This window comes from Phaethon aethereus (assembly GCF_964289735.1).
Source record: "Phaethon aethereus genome assembly, chromosome: 2".
NCBI lineage: Eukaryota > Metazoa > Chordata > Aves > Phaethontiformes > Phaethontidae > Phaethon > Phaethon aethereus.
Genome location: NC_138582.1, coordinates 133,823,862 through 133,840,259, shown reverse-complemented (window position 1 = coordinate 133,840,259; position 16,398 = coordinate 133,823,862). Strand labels below are relative to the sequence as shown.

At 41.0% G+C, this 16,398-nt stretch overlaps 1 protein-coding gene across 2 annotated transcripts in view; it reads right to left on the bottom strand.

Moving 5' to 3' along the window:
- The window catches only part of HIBADH (3-hydroxyisobutyrate dehydrogenase), a gene marked incomplete at both ends in the record, with an annotated part of 86,121 nt that extends 70,991 nt beyond the window's left edge, over window positions 1-15,130 (bottom strand). The window contains 3 exons of one of the 2 annotated variants that reach the window (XM_082015533.1): window positions 1,619-1,728; window positions 6,409-6,569; window positions 15,049-15,130. In XM_082015533.1, coding sequence (XP_081871659.1) covers window positions 1,619-1,728; window positions 6,409-6,569; window positions 15,049-15,130 — 353 coding nt within the window. The remainder of the gene's footprint in view (window positions 1-1,618; window positions 1,729-6,408; window positions 6,570-15,048) is intronic. The other variant, XM_082015534.1, reaches the window with a different exon arrangement.
- Window positions 15,131-16,398: the final 1,268 nt, after the last annotated feature.

Here is a 16,398-nt window from a genome sequence, read left to right as displayed (position 1 = left end):
GGGGTAAGAGGAAGGTGTTTTGAGATTTGGTCTTATTTTCTCATTATCATACTCTGATTTTGATTGGCAATAAATTAAACTAATTTCCCCAAGTTGAGTCTGTTTTGCCCGCAACGGTAACTGCTGAATGATCTCTCCCTGTCCTTATCTCAACCCACAAGCTTCTCCTTACATTTTTCTCTTCCCTCTCCAGCTGAGAAGGGAAGTGATAGAGCGGCTTTGGTGGGCACCTGGCGTCCAACCAAGTTCAACCCACCACACTAAGTTAACCCTTAAACACCTCAGAGCATCAATGTTTTCTTCAGTAAAGCTTAAAAAGCTTCAGAAAATGATGGAAGTCAAACCAGTCACCAAGGGTCAGGTCACTCAGAGCGACAATTAACCACTACTGTCAAATTACACTTCCTTCTCTTGCATATGGAGGCTGAGAAAATGCAACAGCACAGGACTGCTTTCTACATCCTCTGTTCCCCGCAGTATTTTCCACATCTAGGTACTCAAAAGATTAACTAGCTGTATTATACCAGTAAGTACTGTCAATTGGTCTTCAAAGCACCACCATCCTGGATACAATTCTCCTGCAGCTGTTTCCCCAGCTTTGTCCAACTGATCTAATTACCCATCTTTCCTGAAGTGCCTAAGCTATGGATACTGAGATCTGCTCAGTCCTACTTTGTGAGGAATTAAACGATGGACAGTAAGGGAAGGAAGCAACTATTATTTCCTATATTGCAAGAAGAATAGAAATCCCTCTCCTCTATTTCATTTTCTTATCATTGCACCTTAATATCGCCTACAATCAATACCTAAAAAAGACATCATTGGTTTTAGACAATCTACTGTACTTTTGTCTTCTATATGTTTCTTCCTCTACATTGTTATCCTGCATAGCAGTAAGGTCCTACATGATCCTCAGACAGAGGTATTGAGTAGGCTTAGTCAGCCTGCCAGGACCAGTGCACTCATGGCCGGAAGAACTTTTTAAATACTATTTATTTTTTAATTTGGCAAGTCCAGAAACTCTGAATATGAGAATTCTGCAAACTATGGATTTTAGGGTGAGTGGAAATCCCTCCACAAAAGTTAAAAAACACTGTTTCACATTAAACAAACTCTTTAGATATTTTCTTGTGTAATAGACAATAAGAGTAGAAATCAATAAAACCTTGTCAGCTATTCTATGTCAATGCACGTTAATACCATGAGACACAGTTGCATCTCTTCAGAACATTTAATTTATAGGATTTCAAATTAAAGAAAAAAGTATTTGAGCAAATAATTGTTGCCAGCAAATACTCCAGCTATACTTGCCTGCAGTACATTACATTATGGTAAAAGAAGCATGCAAGTGAGAAGGTAGATAATAGTCAGTTGTCTCAAATTCACATAAATTATTATTCTACTGAAAATAAAATTAAGACTTCAGCCAAAAGCCATTGAAAAGCAAGCACAGTTTAAGAGAACTCAAGTCACTAGAAATATTAATAGTGACAAAACAGAGGAGAACATCAAGTTAAGTGCCCTGAAGGCAAAGCAAGGTTACAGGAACCATCTGACAAACAATGTAATACAGCCTTGAGTAGGAGTGGGAATTCTCCAAACTACAAAAAATTCTTACTTTAGAATTCCATTTGCTCCTGTGTAAACTTCTATCGCATTGGGACTAGAAGGCAGCATGGTAATAATTCTGTCTGCTCTTTCTGCTACATCTGCTGGGGAATCCGTGACCTTTTAAAGAAAAAAAAACAATAATTATGTAAGCTTACACTTCCTGAGAAAGAGATGTCAGACATGTCTGCTAGGTTTGTTTTTAGTATTTGCAGGTCACCAATCACAATTAAACTAGGTAAAAAATTAGAATACAAGAAAAACTGCCCTCCTAATGGAAATGTTGATTAACTGAATCCAGTAACAGAAAAAAAAAAAAAATGAAAAGGACGTCCTATCACAGAAGTTCCTCCAGAACATCTGCCAGTGGGGATGCTTGCATCCCATAAACCCATTCATGAATCTTCAATTCACTATAAACCACACATCTATAACAAATATTACTTTACAATGTTTCTAAGGAGGAACAACACAAAGGATCACAAAAATCTCACTTTTTTCTTGTCTTATATATTGGAAGAGAGGAAAACTGAGGAAAAAATAAAAAATTACTTAATGTACCTCTGAGCCTCACCTTAAAAAAAAAAATCAGATAAACTAACTGATGTTTTTCACAATATTGTGGTTGACATTTTTAAAAAGGAAAATTATCAGCTCATGCATGCTTCACCAAAAAGGTCTGAACAAGTTTCAAAATGCATTGTTAGGTATCAGTTGTTAAATAAACATACCTAACTTTAAAAGTATATTACCTTCCCAAGCTCATTTTCAGAGGCAGGGAATATGGTATGTAAGATACCTACACAAATGAAATACTGACAGCTAAAGTAGTGAGTTTCACCCATAAGGCATTTGCCACTAAGATTTTTGTCCAATACTAGTTTTAGATAATTAATTTCTTTTAAAAAATACATTGTTAATACATTCATAGCTCAGGGAAAACAGCAACAAAAAAATACAGCTTATTCTTTCATGTTTAGTCCATGAGGATCAAATCTGATTTCACTCATTCAGGGAGTTTTACTGAAAGAAATAGGGTTCCAAGCAGGAAGCAAGATGAGCAGAAAGTAGATTTTGTTTGCGGATAGGTCTTATAGTATTTATTTTCCAGTTATTGTTGCTGAATGATGAAGAGTAATCTTAAATATTACAATGATCTATTCTGCTAGATATATTATATGCCTTGGGTTTTTAAACTTTAAGAAATGTCTTAAAATTTGATATGCACTTCTTAGTGTGAATAAATTAGAATTTCCATATCATATGGCTTTAGGGTTAAAGAAATTGCAGTTTAGCAGTTACCTGAAAATTTGGTTCCTTTCCATAATGTAGACAAATCAACAAATCAATGACCTTGTTCCACCATTCCTTATCTACTTATAACTACAGATATTTATCATTTTTGTTAGTTTTGATACTAAAGGCCCTTATGTAAATACATTATCTTTTTATATACAATGTGTTTTGTGTATAGATATATATATATTTATGTATTTATGTGTATATATACAATAAGGTCTTGGCCTCAAAGAAAGCATGTTATATACACATTTGGAAGAAATGCTGAATTACACCTTGAAGGACTTCTGGAATACAGCATGAGAAGTTTCTTGATTTCTATTTGACTTATAAGTAAAAGAAGGGAAGACTGTATATATTCACTGAACAAAGCTCTCAAAAAAAGTAAAGAAACTGGCATAGATGGGACTTAGAAATACACAGTTTTTGTTTTGAAAGAATAAGTTAATACTACACAAAACATCTGGTATACCGCACAGTTACTGGAACATGAATTTATATATGTCTTCTTATTCAAAACTATTATCTTCTGTATTCTTAGAGGTTTGCAAATTTCCATCTGAAGACTCTGTGGCCCATTTTCATCTTTCAACCAGAAGCTGATAAAACATACCATATTGGGCACACAAAAACTACCTCAGCCTCACATTTCCACTTGACTATGTAGATAGGATATAGCTAGTTTTGGTTACAGATTTAAACAATTCTTAAGCAACGTATAGAAGACATAGTACACTAGTCATCTATGCAAAAATGAATTTATTCCATCCATGTCTTTCAAAATACTAGCATGCCTTTTACATGAAGAAAATGTACACAGACTGGGACAGCATGTCCACAACCATACAAAGGAAAATAATTTTGCTACCTTGAAGCAAGTAGCAAAAGAAGTGGGAATTAAAGTGGCAATCGTCATTCTTGGCTTTTTGGTACTGTTAACAAATATGATTAATAATCCCAGAGGAAACCTACCTACCTGGTTCAGCAAGCAGCATACAAACCTTTTTTTTGGGGGGGAGGGGGGAGGACAGGACTTTCTGTCTTAGAAATAAAGTTGAATGATTTAAAAGCTATTAAGAAACATTAAGCATTTTAAATCATCAAGAATATGTGTGTAACTTTAAAAAACATACCAAATACTCAGAGTAGCAGTCCACCAAGTTCCATACATGTTCTGATACTTGCCAGTTCAAGCAAACTTTTACAGTATGCAACTGGATAGGGGAGACTTTTCTTCATACCGGTCATTGGTTTATGCCCTTCAATATGTGCATCTGCTTATATTTGTTCCAAAATGCTGCCCTATTTTTTTCTTTATATTTATGATAAGTCAATTAATAATTCTGCTTGCCTGAAATGCCTTTCTTTCTGAATACACTGAAGAAAGGTCTATTTTTATGCTGCTTTATGCACCAGACGACTTCAGTAACACTCTCAAACATCCAAATTTGAGATAACTGATTCAACGATATGTAAACTGAAGCAAAGTAACTGTGTGACATATATGGATTCCGCTGTGTGAGAAAGGAAGTGGTGACTATGAGAAAGGGCAAAGAGACAGTAGAGTGTGGAAGCAGCTTACATGCTCACAGTGCTGTTCATTATTCTCCCTCGTTTGTAGCCTTGCAATCTTCTCCAAGTTTCGCCCCAAGTAGTTCTATGTGCTCCTGCTCAGCCAGTTTTCCCCTTACTACTCACCATCAGCAGGCAGCTGGCTGCCTCCTGACATGTACTACCTCCCAGTTCTTTACTTCAGAGCCTTAAGAAAGTGGAGTCACAGGATACACAGACTTATGATCAAACATCCCTCATCCTCCATATACCTTGGTAGTAGCACTGACTTTAAACAATGTACATTTGACAACATTTACTGTCTCTTGGGGGGCATTTTTTCACGTCTGTAACACTCCTGATAGTTTTTCCCCACCAGCCAGACCGAAGAGAAAGCAGCCCTTGGAGCCCAATGTTCCTTCTACAGCAGCTTCTACAAGGCCCCCTGGACTCAGACTTTTCCAAGTCCTGAAAAAAATGTTGGGGTAGGATTTACACCTATAGATCAAGAAGAGGAAATTATGTTCATATATTTTCTTTAAGTGCATTTTATTTTTATTTAAGCCTACGCATGTATTCTCTTAGTGATTTACGATCTTAAAACATAGTTTTGGCTTTATTTTTAATAGCATTACAGTTCACCTTTAGTATCACATGTTAAGTCTTGCAGTAGATGCCAAGGGTTCTAAGGCAATAACCTATCCAAATGGGCAGCCACAGCAAAAAGTTCCCACTGCAGACTATGAATTAAATATACAACCAACTGTTCAAAGCAGACTTCCTTCCTATTTGCCCAGCCTCTTACTGGGGCTTTAACAAAATAACAACAGTAGCTAGGAAAAAAAGCTGAAAAGCTTACTTTCCCAGTTAAAACAAAGACTCTGTAATTATTCAGGGGGAGCTGCAATTAATTATCAACAGGTGCACTTTATAATTTTATCTTTTGGGAATCTTGACATTTCCTCATTATTTAAAACAGCTGCAATTAGCTCCAACAGTTTAGCTTTTCAAGTAATATAATTCCTCTATGTAGATCTACCTACAATTTCCTTGCTACTGCTGCAAAATTTTCTCCTATCCTCTACACTGTCACATCAGAGTATTATTTTTGCAATGGTTTCTCCTTACTTGAGTATACTCTTGTTTCAGTGTTTTACGGACCTATTCATCCACCCACAACTACCTAAACTACTGTTAGCTTTGAAGTATGTTAAAAACATTCAAATACATTTCAGACACTTAGAAAAGATAGTCCCAACCATCTGAGAGACTGAATGCATTTCTGGGTGTATTAATGGATCAACAGAAGCAATAGCACTGACTGGAATGGGCCCAAGATTTTGCAGGCTATATGGCAGGAAGGTAAGCCTCCTTAATGGGATCAATTTCCTTCCCTCCTTTTTCCTTTCCATGCCTTCCTCTTCTCTCACCATAACCTTCCTCAACTCCAAGAGAATAAGCACTTAAATAATTAGATTTGTCCCCGGCCCCCGAGGACTGTACCTTGAAGCAGCAGGAAAGCTCATATGTCCCTATAACCCTTACAGCTATGCCAGCAGGAATTTTTAACTAGGGTCATTTAACCTGAAAAGGTCAAAGTAGGAACCAGATGAAAAGCAGGCCACTGGCCATCTAGACTTGGGGGAGGAGGAAGGAGGAGAAAGAAGGAGGTGAAAGAACAGGCCATCAACCTACTCTCATAAAAAAGGGGGGAAAAATAGCTAGAGAAGTCCAGCAAGGTAGCAATTCTGGTTAAGAGCATGAAAATTACTTAGAATCATGTCTTTGCTCCAAGTGAAACCTCCCAGATTCAGATTGTATTCACTACACTGCATTACTTCTGATTGTGATCTTAAACAAGAAAAAACCAGATTATTTTAAAAACATTGCATGCAAGAATCATTCAACACATACAGTTATTGTTGGAATAAAGAGAGTTTATCACTATACCTGAGCACCCAAGTCTTGAAATTCTTTGCAAGCTTCTGGGAACACATCATATGCAATGACTGGATATCCATGTTTTACCAGGTTTTTTGCCATTGGATTTCCCATGTTACCCAGCCCAATGAATCCAACTGGAGTTTTGGAAGCCATTGCCCTAGAACACACTGATTTCAAAACAATAAATATCAATATATTTGTATTTTAGAGTAATGTGTAACAGTGATATAACAAAAGCTAGCATGTCATCTGTTTTCATTGATTTAAACAACTTTGCACTTAAAAACTGTGGAAATGTGAATCCTACTCTACATAATTTAAACCATAAATTATAGCTCATATTGGGTCACAAATACCACCCCAGAATGATTCTTCTACATATCAAAGAAAATTATTTTAATTAGGAAAATGTGGGTGTTTCAAAAAGTATAGTAATAATCACACTTCAGCAACATCCCTGAAAGCTAAGGTCTGAGAAGAGCTCAAATACAGACTTAAAATATGTAGGCTTGTCTGTATTTTGTTATGTGCCTAAATCCTAAACTGTATATGCAAAATCAAATTTTACATATATTTTACAGACTCCTTATTTGCAGCTTTGGTTGCAGCCTTGGGATATAGCACCTGTTCTCTAGAAATGGACTGAGGCTGCCACTTTATTTCATGTAGAGCCTCACAAATAATAACTGGTCTCTTCTGATCCTGCACTGAGATATAAACCACTAACCTAAACATGAAAGTCTCCATAATAAATCATCGCAAACCTTTTGAGCCCTATAATCACAGTTTAAAAGCAAATACTGAAAACTAGAACAAACTATAGTATAAATACAAAATTATGAAGTCTTTACAGGAGTGACCCCTGTATTCTATTTGCTGTACTACCAAGACAGAACTATAAAGCATAACCTACAATCTGGGGAAAATACTACAGTTTCAGTCAGTTACTTTTTACAAGTAGTTAGTGAGTAGCAAATGCTGGACAGTAAGTAGCGTTGCAGGCACTCATCTACTGCAATCACTGTCTCATCACTTTAAACACTCCTAATCCAAAGGCAGCACAGTTTGGCACTGCTGAGATTTCTTTGACAATTAAATAAAATAATTTCTCCTTTACGACAAAGGAAAAAGTTATACAGAACAGACACTAAAGCATGTGGCAACTAAGCAGCCAGAAACTATGGAACTACTGTAACTCTGAAGTGCACATACAGAAAATGTGCTTAAGCTGGATCTAGACTCTAAGAGGTCTCAATGCTTAGCAAAGAATCCTCTCTAGGCTAGTAACACTTGATTAATCATTTTAAAGTCTTTCTGACTGTAAGCTCCTTCTTAGCCAGCAATGGTCATGCTCTTTCATCTGCAGCACTATTTTGGAAGTGCCACATTTAATAAATCAGGTTTGTTGAGAGAATTTTGGTCTGAGATAGTTTCCACAGATGCCGGCAGCAATTACATAGCTAGAGAAGTAGCACAATTTAAAAGAAAGCTGCACTGGGAAAACGTTCAGTGCAAACTGAGATAAGTCAGGAAAAGAGCACATTGCTTTTTTAAGAAGTGCTACATGTCAAACCTAGGAAACAAATGAACAAAGAGCCTATCACCATCATCAGCCATAGTAATCATCTTGGAGTCTGATCTTGTAGTTTCTATGAGTCAGTCTTCCCCAGCACATCACTTACACTAATCTAAAATTGCTCCTTTTGTTAGCCCAAAGCTTCCAGCTTCCTGAGGAGGTTCAGGTCCTGGTTTTCAGCATCTTTCTTACTCTACCCCTTAATACCAATGGTTCTTATTTACCCTGACTTCAGTAAAGCTTTCAAAATTTTACTATCTAGCATCCTCTAGTATCGCGGTAGCCAAGTGATGAAAGTATACACTGGACTGGACTGCAAGACTGCTTGATGGAAGAAATATTGCTTGGACTGTTGGGCTTAAACATCAGTGATCAGTGGTTCAAAGACAAGCAACAGGCAGTTATGCGTGACGTTGCTCATGGGTCAATACTGGGGCTGCTGCTGTTCAAAAATTTCATCAATGACTGTGATGATGGGACATAAGCACCCTAAGCAAGACCACATGTGACACCAAACTGGGAGGAATGGCTGAAAAACTGCAAGGCAGGGCTACTATTCAGAAACGCTGGAGAAATGGGCCTAAAGAAGTTCAACAAAGACAAATACGATGTCTTGTACTTGGGGCAGGAGATGCCACTGCAGGCTGAGGACTGGCTAGACAGGTTGTAGCTCTGCAGAACCTGTGGATTCCCACACACAACAAGTTGCACATGACTCGGTAGTGCTTCCTTGCAGCAAAAAGTTAATGACATACTGTGCTACATTAGCAAGAGCATACCCAACAAGTCAAAGAAATCGGTGATTCCACTCTACACAGCACACAATAAACAAGAGATGTGGTCAAACTGCAGACAGCCCAGCAGACATCAAAGATGACTGAGAAGCTAGAGAATATAGAGTACGAGCAGAAGCTAAGGGAACTGTCTGTGCTTAGCGTGGAGAAGCAAAGGCTAGCCGCAGTCTTCCACTACCTACGGAGTGGGCGGGAAGATGAGTTACAGAGCAAATGAAGCCAGATTCTTCACAGAGGTGCACAACAATAGGACATGGGGCAGCGGCTGCAAGAAGAGAAATTCCAGTTGGAAGTAAGGAAAGCATCCCTGATGAGGAGAAAGATTGTGCACTGGAACAGGCTGCACAGAGAAGTGGTGGAACCTCAATGGGGAGCAACCTTGGAGCACCCTGAGCAACCTGATCTAGCTTTAAAGTTAGCCCTGCTTCCAAACCTCAGTTTTCTTTGTCTCTGTGTATTCCAAGTAACCTCATCAGAAGCATAAATCTGGCTACCACGTCTAGGCTCATTCTTGTAAACTCTTCACTTTTATCCTGGTCTCTTCTTTTCTCGCACCATCTCATGGACCTCTAACCAGCACCTTAAGCTAAATATCAAGAAATGTCTTAATCATCTTCAGAAAACTTTGATACCTTTTTTCTATATCAGTGCTGACACCAGCAGCGATGTCTGTTGCTCATACCTACAGCCTAGAAGACTCATCCATGACATGCTTAAATGTCATTGAGTCTCTTTCATTGTATCTTAGATCCCAGATACTTCAGAACTTGGCCACCTGCCTCAACTTAACCAGACATAACCTTGCCCTAATCTTCATGGAAATACTGGGAATTGAGAAGGACATTTTGCCCGTGCTACTTTCTGTCACTCCTTCTCTGCCTTCTGCCTTACTTTTCTCTACCGTGTCACAAATGACTGCTTTGCTTTGACTATGGCTATCACGGCTATCATCACATCTTACTATTAAGACATCAGTTGGTAACTGGACTGCAATGACATGCCTATTGCCAACAAGCATTTCTACTACTTCTCTAAGGCAGGTCTTCACAATGTAAAGATCCATGAAACCAACTCATCTGTCTACTACAAAGCCTTTCTTAAAAGTCTTCATTGTACAATATCCCCAGAAGGCATAGCAACAGCTATGCTGGAATATGAGGCAACATGCTGATCAGTATTATTAGTTTTGTGTCACTGTATTCTATTTTTTCCCCTTTTATCTGCCTCTGTTGATTTTCTCCTGTCTTAGTTTATGAATCAGGGACCATTTTCTGTTTTGTGCTAACCAGAACATAGTCGAATCCACAGGAATTGGGAACTGTTAGAGAAATAGTCCAATTCCTGACTCACTTTCTGACTTCTTAGCTTGGTTTAACTTCTCACAGCCCAGTGTTAAATTAGCCACTTTAAAATGACATAATTTGATTAAGAGCTTTGAAAAACCTCCTGATGCTCAGGTACTCAAATATAGGAAAACTGCTTTAAAGGACTGATGAAATCAGCTCACAGACATATCTAATAGCGGTCATTTCAATTTGATTTGAATCAACTGCATTTAGAACCATGGCATATTTTTTAATGACTACTTAAGACAGTGGGGGTTTGCCAAACAGAGGATGTTTAAGAAGACACAATTTTTCCCATCTTCATATTAGATGAAACTCCACAGGTGCTATCATGGAAAGTGATGTCCAGCTTCATATCTAGGCACTGCTTACCATTTGATACATGGCACAGGCTCGATTTTGAAATAACTGGATAATTCAAACATCTAAGGATTGATATTCTGCAAACCCACATACATGTACACTTAACTAATCCCATCAGTTGCATACGCATTTGCAGAAACTGTCCCTATGGTATTGAGTCCATTTTACTTCAACAATAAAATTCTCGGTAACCTGCAGCAATTGCACGGCTGGAAAAGTGCCCAGCCCACATTCAACTTCTAACAGAGGGCAGAACATCAGAAGTAGGAGCAATAGAAGCTACTTTTAAAATAATCACTGATAGCATGTGCAACTAACTCTCCTTCACTGGGAACAGAACCAGCAACATAGGTTAATCTATAGATCAAGTTAATTGTGAGCAAAACCAGCTCCAGCTACACTGACTCCAAAGAATTCGGGCTTTTCCCAGGAGATTCTTCACTATTCTCTTGAAGGAATGTGTGCTTGCAGAGCCCCATGTCTATGAAGACCCCACTGATGAGGAGGATCAATTTATGACCTTCTTGCCATACTGGGGACTTATAGGCAGTACAGAGTAAAATGTTTTGTTTTGAAAAGTCAGCCTATAATAGAAAACACTTGACCTAATCTACACTTTCACAAGAATTTTACCTTTAGAATAATGTAATTAAAAAATCAGCAAGAATTTATGAATCTCCAAATACCTTTTCTTGAACAAAATAAATCCATTAAAAGAGTAAATTCAGAAATGCACAGATTGCAATCCTGTCCTTAGAATATCTGGCCTGTTAGTGACCTAAAACTTGCCTTTTTAAGCTTCTATTTAAGGATACTGAAAGCAATTTTCTTTTTAACTTGAATGATGACAGTTACAAGTTTAGATCATCTTGCATGTTTACATTTAATTTTACACTATCTCCAAAAGTAATGACTCTTACAGTTTCAAGAAAGAATTTCTGCTCCGGTGGTGCCTTGAATTCACTGCAAATATTAGACTGCACAGACACTATAATACACAGTGCAGAGGACACCTCTTTCTAGTCAAACAAAAAGGAACTAATAGCTGGATAGGACCACAGACAGTAGAGCTGGAAAAGGCCCAATACGCTTGTATTCTGAAGGAAACCACAGTTTAACTGGCCAACAGGACTGAGAAACCAGTAACCCTCAAATTGTAATCTCAGCTACATTACTTACTTTTTGGCTTTACAAAATCTATTTTGAACCATGTTCACCAAAATGTCTAGCTCCATTGGATGGAATCCCTAGCTCCACAGTCAAATGAAACCGATAAATCTCGCACAAGGGGTAACAGCCCACATATTCCTGTCCCATATGAATTTCCTAACCAGAGTGGTTGCAAGTTATATTAATATTCTTGATCTCTCTGGATCAGTTAATCTTAAGGTTTTTCCAACCCAGTAGGCGAGATCTAACAGGAGGATGAGAAGATGCCCAGAAGAAGCTCAACTACTGAAGTTGCTGGTTTTGCTCAGGGCTTTATGAGAAAGTACAGCTGCATATGAAGTAACTTGACAAGGAGAGGGAAACATCATGACAATTCAATTTGAGCCACTAAATGAAGGACTTTGCCATTAATTTAGCATCTTAAGTCCTGGTACAAGTACAACAGAAGACACCATCCCATTTCTCCTTACTGTTTTGAAAGAAAGGATCAGGGACAGCTTCTATGTTTTGTGCAGACTCCTCCATGGAAACCCATAAAATCTCTACTGAGCTAGATCCTGGAGGGAACTATATGGAGAAACACAGAAGTTAGAGAGGTCAGCTGCACATGGGCAGAATTAGGTCTTTCTGCTCCTAGAAGCTTTTGCCAATGGAATTTAAATTGCCCCAGGGTCACAGGCTTTTAAAGGTTATGCAACGATTTTGAGAACTGCATTCTGCCAAAATCATAATTTAAGAAGATTAAAAGACTCTAAATTTGGCCAGCCTTACACTGAAAACATGCCACTTGCTTCTCCCTGAGTCTGTAAAGGTCTGCTGATGAAAAACAGACATGCTATTTTGTAACAGTCAGAGTCTTCTTACCTCATTTTTCTTATCTGCAGCTATACCTCATTAAACATTTGCTAATACATTAAAGACAAAAAACATATAGTATGTACTTTTCATCTAAAAAGAATATTGAGTATACACTTGATCTCCTAATTAAGTAATGTGCTGGACTTCAGAGCAGCAGGTCTTTCTGTCATAATCCTTGCTTAGTAATTAATGCTTCTCTGCACCAAAGCATGGAATCATTCGACAGTTCAAACACAGCTCCTGCATCAACAAAAGTACTATTTAACTGTTAACTGAATGGGTCTCTACTGTTCATCCAAAACTATCTGTAAGGACGTTATCATTCTCTAGCAGGGTACTGTCGTCTTTGATGAACAGCTCCCTCAGCTGATGAATCTTCACTCACCAGAAAATCCTTCTTTCTCAGCCACAATACCTCATTAACCCCCCCTTCATCCTCCCTAGCAGTCCCCAGGAAGGATTTCACCAAAAATGTATTTTTAAGTAAGGTCATATACACCTTCTCCATGAAGCACCTTTACCAGTGTCTGCCAGCTGTAGATCACAAGATTACATGGCCTCTATCTAACTTGCTAATACACAAACATACATACCCAAGATGCTCCTCAAAATCTGCCCTCAGCTGTTCTCCTCCTAGATGATTTAACAGCCTCTAGTATAAACACACAGAAGAAACAATCCATTGTGGTCTGCACTAGCTGCAAGGAGCATCTGACCAAGTAACTAAGGAGCATTCAGTAAGTGAATGAAAGCCCACTTGCTAACCAAGCTGTGGTGTTGGACAGCTCTCATAGCTGGCAGAGTTCCTTCATTAGCACAGCGTTTCACTTCAGAATGACAGTTGATGAAATCACTACTTAAAGGACAACTTTTAGACTATTCAAAGAATGGCAAACCTAATAAACGCATTAGAGATGGAGAAACCTCGACCTATAACTAAGCAGTAGAGCTTAGCAGTTAATAAGGCTTAATGCTTAGACCTTCATCCCATAAACACTTCTCAGAGTCAACAGGACTTTCAGTGCAGTCACTACTGTCTAAGTCAGAGCTTAAACACTGTGGGTGAAATATGGAAGTTTCTTAGAAGAGTCACAATTTCTCCTTAGAGTTGGCCACAGTTTGTCGCTCAGGCCTTCAGGCAAAGACAAACTACATTTTTTAACTCTAAGGGCCAGTGTAGTGTTTTGGGTTGCTTTTCACACCACGAAATGAGATTCCTTCCACCTTCTCTACATTAAACATGACCATTGGAATATTGACCAAGCAGGTTTCAAAGCTCTCACAGAAATATCTGACAGCTACCATGCACAAAAAGTTCAAAACACATTGAAAGCTACTGCTTTCAATTGTGGTATCACAAAAGGTACTAAATACACAAACAGGTCTCCTGTATTTAACTTTACTAGCATGTGACCAATACCTCTGCTGCACCTGAGCTATTAGTTAGCACAACATCAGAGCTGCAATGATAAAAAAACCAAGCATTAGTGGAAGAGACACAGTCAAGCAAAAATAACTCTGAAAGCTAATTTCAAAATTAAGTGTCAAACTCTTGTCACTGATGAGTTTAGATTAGTTTTAAAGCAGAATTACAATTTTCAGGAAGTTACTTACTTAAAAGTAATTAAATAATTCCTGAAACCCTTTGTTAAGTGTCAAGATTTTAGAATCATATACCATTTAAAATAACATATTTCTTCCACTTCACTACTTGAAAAGTCTTCACCCATTTGCCTCTTTGGAGCCTAACTATAGGGTAACATACACAAGCAACAGACTGCTATCAAAATGACATTGAAAATGACTACTGAAGAGCTATTTTCAGTTATCTACCTCAGCAGCTAAAATACTTGGAAACAGTAGTGTGATTTCCAAATTAGAAAAAGGGAAAGGTTTGGGCTCCAGCTGTGCAAGTACATTCTTTGTTCACATGCACTGACAGGACGTTTAAAGGTGTTTGCTCCTTCCACCGCCCATGAATCAACCGTATGTGCGAGTGAGTGCCTGCGGAGCTGGAAGAGGAGGAAGTGCCGCTGGATTTACCTTCAGTCTAAGGAAAATAATCGGATACAATGACTGAGAGGGTTCAACTGCCCAAATTTAGGTGGCAGGTACTGCTAACATGTCACTGGTGCCACAGGAAACACTGGTGGGCTCTGGTAATTTCCAGGCATGCTATTTTAAGCAAATGAGTGAAAACATTATTGAGTTAATCCACTCCGAAGCTCCGGTACTGCCTCAAATAACGCGGCAGTGGGAGCCGCTCCGCGGGAGCGCGCCGTGCCAGCGATAACCCGCCCCCCGCGCTCCCCCGGGAGGTCCCTCACCGGGGGCGGCTGCCCGGCGGGACGGCTCCGCGGCCCGCCAGGCGCGGGGCCGGGCCCGTCGGGCCGCGGAGGGCCCGCGACCGCCAAGGGCAGCGCGGCACCAGCGCTCCCCGGCCGAGCCCCTGGAAAGGCCCGGACTTCCCCCGCCCGGCGACGACCGCCCGGGGGTCAGAGCGGAGGCGCTCGAGCCGAGGGGAGGGGCAGCTCCTTACCCATCGCCGTGCGGGCGGCACAAACCCGCCTGTGCCAGCGCCACCAGCCCGCAGGTCCCCCCAGCACCACAGCCGCGGCCATGCTGCGCCCCCGCGCCGAGTGACCTCCGGCCAGCCGCCACCCGACCCGGCACCTCCCCGCCCGCCGCCACCGCCCGCGCGCTGCGAGCGGCGGCTGCGGCAGCCAACCACAGACGCTCCTTGGCGGGACGCAGCCAATGGGAGCGCACAGTTCCCTCCCCGCGGCCCGCTGGCCACGCCCGCCGCCCCGTGACGGATTCGGCCAGCCCCGCTCCTGGCGCGCGGAGCGGGGCGGAGCGGGGGCCGGGCAGGCGGCGGGGCACCTTATTGGGGCAGCGGGGCTGGCGGCGGGCGGTGGGTAACAGTATCCTGCTGCCTGCGGCTCCTCCGGGGGAGGTGTTTCTTTCCCGCCCTCCTTCTTGCCTGTGTTTGCCCGCTGCGGCTTCCTTTTCCTGTGTCACTGCTGGGAAGGCCGCTTGGCTGAGAGGAGGGAGAGCAGAACCAGGTTTTTGGCGGAGGCAGTCTGTGGTGCTGGACGATGGGGCCCGGCCGGGCCCGGCCGGCCCCGGCCGTGTGAGGGCCGAGGTACTCGTAGCATGGCGCAAACGGCGCCCTGGGTTTGAGGGAGAAGGCCGCGTTGTACCCGTTTTGCCAAGTCAGATGGCAGGTGAGCGCTGGAGCTTATGACTGGCCTCATCCTGCCCAGAGCGCCGTTCCCAAAGGCGTGACGCGGGGTTTATCAACACCGATTAGACTTGCGTTTGAACGAGCTATAGGAGCTGTGCCGCTCACCCGCGGCGTAGTGCCTGACGGGACGCTGAGACCTTGCTGGCAGTCTGCGGAGAGCGTCAGGCCCTTCAGGGGTGTGGGAGCAGGCCGGGCTCTGAGCCAGGGCAGGCTGGAGGCAGGCTGCAGCAAGGCTGCAGCTCCAGTCCTGCAACTGCCACGTTTCTCATGAACAAAATAGTTAATTTCCTGACAGCAAAACTTGCCTCAGTTTGTTGTGGAGTAGTGCTGGGTACTCCCTCAGTCATGAGGTTACTCTTGCTAGGTCAGAGAGGGTTTTTCTGTAGCTGTTACGTAGTACCATTTACAGACTTTGGGGTGAATGTAGTCATCCGGAATAGACCTCAGGTCTCTCAAAGTCAACTATTCACTCAGTTATATGTCAGCACAGAAAGAATAGGCTCGATATATGAGCTTGGCTCTTTTCTCAGTACCATGCTGTATTTTTGTATAGTTGCCCCTTTAAAGCAATGGATGATACACAGTTAAATTAACCCAGCTCAACATAATGGAATTTTGTGGGCAGTGAAGAAGGCTGTGACT